A 7,162-nucleotide genomic window follows, 5' to 3' on the forward strand; every position below is an offset into this window, starting at 1 on the left:
GCACGGCACGGTTTGCGTTTCCACTGCAGTTCAGTACCGCTTTAGAGTGGGCGGGATTATTCACATGTCGTTATAGTTGCGCCGCCTCTATTGCTGCGACTCCTGAAAAACTTTCTCATACCACGTCGCCCCATCAAGCTCACTGGATCCACTCCTCTGCTATCAACGAGAGGATCGTCTGTACTTCCTCAACAGACAACAAAACAGCCACTTTTTGGTTGTTGAAAAAAGGTGCGCTTGTTCAAAACAGTTGCATTCGATCCTTCGCTGGCTGTGCTGATTTAAATCTAGCGGTTCTGTTGTGTTTGTGTCGCAAGTTCAGTGACGCAGGTAGTGACGATTCTCTCCGGCCAATCCGTGATCAGCAGAGTTTACACGTCACGTTTTGGTAACGGTACGGTTCACTTGGAACCCCAACCGAAGTGGTACTAAAAAAAGTACCAGGTACCAGGTACTGTACCCAGTGGAAAACCCCCCAAAAGTGAACCGTACCGTGCCGTAATTCTCTCCGGCCAATCCGTGATCAGCAGAGTTTACACGTCACGTTTTGGTAACGGTATGGTTCACTTGGAACCTCAACCGAGGTGGTACTAAAAAAAGTACCAGGTACTGTACCCAGTAGAAAACCCCCCAAAAGTGAGCCATACCGTGCCATACCATGCAGTGGAAAAGCGCCAATAGTAACAATCCTGTCAGATCGTCCATCCTTTGCGTGAGAGTGTAACGTTACAGGTTGGCCAATCTGGTTTCGTGGTTAAAGTGAACCTTTTCGACATGTTTCCGTGTTGTTGTTGCTCAGCAATGGCATGGACGCGATGTTGTCTGGAGGTTTGGCAAAAGGAGAGTGGGACTGTGGGCGGTGCTCAGGGTGGTTCTGACATCAACTTTTTGTGGAAGTCACAACGGTTCGTGAAAAATCACAGCTACTTTATGCAGGCTGTGTGCATTTTACTGTGGACTGACTGTTTTGAAACTTATATGGCAGTTACATAGCACCTAGACCTCAGTTATCATGAAAAAAGCCAGGAAATTTCAGTTTTGACAATATGGGACCTTTAAATTTTTATATTTCAAAAAATGAATTGGAGTAGAAATATAATTATGTAATTTAAAGTTAAAGTAAGTATTATAACTTTAATATTACAACAACTTTTTTGAGTATATTTGTGTTTGTATACAAATCAGCAAATTTCAACCTTCCATATTATTGACTATTGACTTGGTAGATTTTTTTTCCATTGGGAAAATTTGCCATGTCCTGTACCTCATATATATCCAAAATAATCTATATTGAATCGAATCGAAAGCTTGGGAAGGATAATCTAATTGAATTGTGAAATTTGTGTCAAAACCCAGCCCTAGTATATATGTATGTCTGTGTGTGTGTTGTACGTTTTTGTGGGTTTACTTTATTTGTAAGTGCTTGTGGGTTTATGCTTTCATTTTCATGTTGCTGTCTTCTGAAAATTATAATTTTTAGGCCACATATGTAACAGAAGAATGTTTGGACAGTGCATTGAGTCAAAGGCTGGAATACATCATAAAATATAGCATAAAAATTGGGTGTTGTTTTTTTAACTGTTGTACAGACAAAACATGAAAGATTCTGTTTAATGGCTTATTATCAGCAGGATAACTGCAGATGTACAAAAACTTGAAGAACCTTCGGTTTGAACAATGTTTTGATGATTTGTGTGTGTGTTTGTTTTACAGGAGACTGGCCCTGATGCTGATGCCTGTGCAGTGTGTATTGAGTTGTATAAACCAGGAGATGTTCTATCAGTTCTCACATGCAAGTATGTCTCTCTGTCTTTCACTCTATTCTGTTCTCCCTCAATCATTGTTTTCACTATAAATCAGAATTTTTCCTGTCTTTCTGGTCTTAATTTTGCTGTACGGTTGTGTTTTTGTATTTGCAGTCATTTCTTCCATAAATCTTGCATAGAGCCGTGGCTGCTGGAGCACAGAACCTGCCCAATGTGCAAGTGTGACATTCTTAAAGCCCTTGGAGTTGAGGTGAGTTTTCACACTAAGAGTGAAGTCCAGCGTTCCACTTCATAAAGCTAGCAAATTAATCTGTAGTCTTTTTCAGTTCCGTATGTTTATTTGAGACACAGAATCAAGTTGAAATAAAGTAAAAAAATATATATATATACGGGGGCCAAGAAAGCTCAACGCGCTGCAAATGAAAAAACACATGCAAATATAAAAAATGCCAGCAAATTAAGAAAATGCCTTTATCGGTTTGACAACACATGCTGCAAATACTCACAATGCGACCAAATACAGAAATGCGCTGCAAATATGCACAGAGCACATGAGAAATGTTTAAGGGAACCGCAACATGTGACGAACCTGGCTGGGACATGCTTATCAATGTCTACTCTGAAAGGTGAGATGTTTGTTTATTTTAACATCCTGATCATATGATTCCTTTTGGATATTATCATTAGCCTAAATAAGCTGATGAAATACACAATTACCTTAACTGTGAAACGTTATGTAAGCTGGCTAACATACTTTTACAACTTTCCTTACAAAAATTAACCATGGTTTTGCTACACTAACCATAGTTTAACCATGGTATTTGTACAACTATGGTTATACAAATGGTAATCAATATGCCAAAAAACATGGTTACTACACTTTTACTATAAGTAAACCATGGTTAATATTCGTAAGGGTTGTTGGGGTCCCCTTTAAACATTTTTGTTGTGGTCTGTGCTACTTGCAATGCTTTTTTGAGTTGTATTTGCAGTGTGTTTCTGCATTTGGTTGTGTTGCTAGTATTTGCAGCACGTGTTGTCAAACTGATGATGTTTTCTTAATTTGCTGGTGCTTCTACTATTTGCATGTGTTTTCTTAAGTTGCAGCGCACTGAGCTCTCTCGTAAAATAAAGACATTTATGAATTCATTTACTTTTTTCAACCATTCTTATCAGAAGTCATTTTTATTCTTTCAACCAACCAACAAACTGCATGCACAGGATTGTGGGTTATCCAAGGCAGAGGACCAGATCAAAGAGGGACCAGATGGAGGCAGGATGTAATGTAAAAAAAAAGTGCCTTAATGCTTTTCGGATACTACATAAGGCATAATTTTTCAGGTTTCAGACACAGTCTTAGTGTTAAGATCTTTTATCTTCTGAACAGTTGAAATGCAAACAAACAGTAACTATTTCCTCTTCTCTCAGTTTCAGTTTTAAATGTTAGCATGGCGATACAAATTCTTGAAAAATTGCTAAATAAAGAACATAACATTACTAAGCATTATTATTTAAAAAGGATAAGGAGACCAGGCCAAATTCTCTCTGTTCCTCATGTGGTAGGAAAAGAGGGACAGACGTTCAAAAGCTTTGGTGAAATTCTGGTTCCATGTGAGACATGTCGTGTATAGAGCATTTGAGTTCTGAGTCATGCAGAGTGTGACAGGGAGCAGCAGTTCATTGATGTTTGTGTTGACTAATGTTGCTGCTGGGAGAGATGTTGTGTTCTTTGGTCTTTGGTCACCTTCATAAATGAAGTCATTTATTGTGCCTGTGAGTGAAGGTAGATAGAGCACCATCAGCAGTGACACACCTCAGCACAAAGTTTGTTTGGCACATGTTCAACTGAGGCAGTAAAATGCTTTTTCCTGAAACTTCCTATGCATTTTGAAAAATGACGAGACAGAATTTAGTTTGGCCTCAGTAAGATTTATTTTGTTAAAATACTTTTATTCAGCAAGGATGCATTAAAGTGATTAAAAGTGACCGTAAAGACATTTTTCATGTTGCATAAAATTTTTACTTCACATAAATGTTGTTCTTTTGAACTTTCTATTGATCAAAGGATCCTGAAAAAAAATATTAGGCAGTACAACTATTTTAGTTCAACATTAATAATAAGAAATATTTCTTTAGCACCAAACAAGCATTTTAGATTGAGTTCTGAAGGATCATGTGACTCTGAAGACTGGAGTAACTGGAGTAACACCCAACTGCTCCCCGGGCACCGCAGCATAAATGGCTGCCCACTGCTCTGGGTGTGTGTTCACGGTGTGTGTGTGTTCACTGCTGTGTGTGTGCACTTTGGATGGGTTAAATGCAGAGCACTAATTCCAAGTATGGGTCACCATACTTGGCCACATGTCACGTCACGTCACATAATGGCTCCTGAAAGTTCAACTTTACCATCACAGTAGTAAATTACATTTTATGAAATAGTAGAAAACAGCTATTTAAAATTTTAGCAGTTTTTACTGTATTTTTGATCAAATTAATGCAGCCTTCATCCCAGTTATGTCTCATTGCAGCAGAAAGGCAAATACCACCATAGCCCATTAAAAGTAGCAATGTTTCTGTAGTAAGTCAATACAATACAGTAATATTATTTATTTATTTTAAATACAATTTTAATTACATATCTGTATATTGAATCGCATAGCTGTGTAAAATGTGTAAATGTATATTGTGACAATAATATATACTACCGCAAAAAGTTTGGGGTCAGTAATTATATATATATATATATATATATATAATTACTGACCCCAAACTTTTTGCGGTAGTATATATTATTGTCACAATATACATTTACACATTTTACACAGCTATGCGATTCAATATACAGATATGTAATTAAAATTGTATTTAAAATAAATAAATAATATTACTGTATTGTATTGACTTACTACAGAAACATTGCTACTTTTAATGGGCTATGGTGGTATTTGCCTTTCTGCTGCAATGAGACATAACTGGGATGCTTAGTCCTGCTCACTTTGGTGAAAATATCTGACAGATTGGGCAGCACATCTATGGTGTTACATTCTGTTGCCCGTAATGTCCTTTATAAGTTTCTTTGATCCTGCTCCCATTCCAGGCAGAGCTACAGCCTGACAGGATGCTTTCGATGGTGCAGCTGTGGGCCTCATTAACTTCCACAAGTAGTGATATGAAAAACATTTCATTGCAGTGTTCTTGTTGTCACACTAGCTAGTTTTAACCATAAAACACATCTTTTTACTACTTTTAGCTGTTCTGTGTTTGCAGTGAGTGAGAAAAGAATGACTGTTTCATCTGTCAGTCAGGCAGAAATTGTTGCCGTCTCTATTGTCCTGCTGGTATTTAATCTCAGGCCTAATATAAGGCAGCTTGTTCTATAAGGACTGGATATTGGCTGGCAGTATACTAGAAAGATTGGGTTGATACCCTAGGGATAGACTGTTCTGAACACCGGAGCATCCCCCACTGTGTTTCTTGCACCTTGGGAGCTTACCTTTGTTCTGCCTGTTCCAAAGAATCTCCTTGACCCAAGGTGAAAAAAGCAGCATACCTGTTATAAGAGGAGTTCATGAGAAAATGGTGTTAGTAAGTAACTGTGCCTGATGTGTCCACATCTTGACTGTCCTGTCATGAACCTTGATTACAGTAACTGGAAATTGGGTGGATCCTCTGTCACTTGTTGTTATAAAGATTGGTCTCACAGAAACTGGACTGTTGCTTAGTCACCATGACTTTCATATACAGAAAGCAGGAGAATTAGCCCAGTTTGTTCTTCCTCCTTTGGCAGTGTGTATTTAGCAGGCTGATATTATTCCTTCCCCCTTCAAGTCCAAGTCTATAATTGGAGGAAAATTCTAGTTTTCAGTTTAGAACGTTCAATCAATGCACACACAAATTTGGCCAGATATTTGCTGAAATGTTATTTCTTTCTTTTGTAGATAGATGTGGAGGAGCAGCCACAGATTTCAGTGCCAGATTTCAGATCTTTTTCTACCTCTGAAGACCTGCACAGTGAGACAGTGTCACATACACACAGTGAGACCGCATACTCTGGATATGCATCCATGCATGGAAATGAACACCTCGGCCCTGCTGAAGGCACACAAAATGGTATGAAATAATGCACACGATCACATTTCTCCCAATATTTAGGAACACACTCCCAACTTGTTGTGATTATACTACTTACCTTTCACATACAAATGTACAGAAAGGCAGAGTGACTGTGCTGAATGTCACACATTAATGTTAATAGAGTCGTGGAAACATTAATTTACATATACACGTTAGTTGTGAGTGTGAATAACAGGACAGTACTGTATATCCGTTCCACCAGGATTTTTTTTTTTTGCGGCCCGAAATTGAATTTGCTCTGGCTTTTCTTAAAAATGGTGGTGATATTTACAGGATATTTGTGTTGTTTTGCAGTTATACCCACCAATAATCATGATGTAATTAGTGTTAAGGACAGGGCAAGTAACAGTTACTTTAACATTTCTGTGCATAATTACTGAAATTGTGGTCCTGGTCCCTCATGCACAAGGCAGTGGTGGCACCAGCATGGAAATATTCAGATCTACTTTGCTGAAAACACAGAAATACTGCATGCTAATGCTGCATTTTTTAAAACCGCATTGGAGAAAATCAATAGAAAGGCATATTTCTGGAGCCAGTGTTATAAGGTCAGTTGATGTGAATGGTGTGATATTGGTATTTTGGTCTGATTGGTTTGCAGGTGTGCAAGAGGAGCAGTTGGATGTGTCGCCCCACTATGATAATCTTGCCTTCGAGGGTGACGTTCACAGCCAGAGTGAAGTCAGGACCTGAGCAGCACAAACAAACACTGATACAATGCACTCATACGGATGAATGAAGGGTTTTTGATTTGAGGACTTATAACAAAGCACTGCTGAGCCCTTTTCTGATTAGTTTCTGACTAAGTGCCTATAAATTTTCTCTCTTTCTCTCTCTCTGTTTGTGTGTGACTCTTTTTTTTCTCTGTGGGTGATCACAATGATTTCTGGGTCAATCGGAGGTCATATTTTAATTGTCTGTGGTTAATTCAGGGAATTGTGATTTCTGATTCAGGGTATAATTCCCATTGTGGTTGTGTTCAGGGTTTGAGACTCTGCCTTCATAAGTGTAATGATGAGCAGCTGTGGAGACACAGAGAGAGAGAGAGACACAGTGCTCCACCTGCTGTAAATCAGTGGACTTGCTGTACTTTCCCCCTCTTTTTGTAGCTTAATAAATTATATTGTTCCAGTTTTGATGGAAATTGTAAATTTCAGAAGTATTGTGCCTTACACACTAATGTATGTGTGCAAATGTATATTACTCACTACATTAATTTACATATACACGTTAGTTGTGAGTGTGAATAACAGGACAGTACT

At 38.4% G+C, this 7,162-nt stretch overlaps 1 protein-coding gene across 1 annotated transcript in view; it reads left to right on the top strand.

The window, feature by feature from the left end:
• rnf128a (ring finger protein 128a) overlaps nt 1-7,092 on the top strand; it is an 18,841-nt gene extending 11,749 nt beyond the window's left edge. The window contains exons 4-7 of the mRNA XM_016544007.1: nt 1,714-1,796; nt 1,920-2,016; nt 5,705-5,876; nt 6,502-7,092. Of these exons, the coding sequence (XP_016399493.1) occupies nt 1,714-1,796; nt 1,920-2,016; nt 5,705-5,876; nt 6,502-6,593 (444 nt within the window). The 3' untranslated portion in view covers nt 6,594-7,092. The remainder of the gene's footprint in view (nt 1-1,713; nt 1,797-1,919; nt 2,017-5,704; nt 5,877-6,501) is intronic.
• The last annotated feature ends 70 nt before the right edge of the window (nt 7,093-7,162 follow it).

This window comes from Sinocyclocheilus rhinocerous, unplaced genomic scaffold, assembly GCF_001515625.1.
Source record: "Sinocyclocheilus rhinocerous isolate Xijiao unplaced genomic scaffold, SAMN03320098_v1.1 scaffold520, whole genome shotgun sequence".
NCBI classification, from domain to species: Eukaryota; Metazoa; Chordata; class Actinopteri; order Cypriniformes; family Cyprinidae; genus Sinocyclocheilus; species Sinocyclocheilus rhinocerous.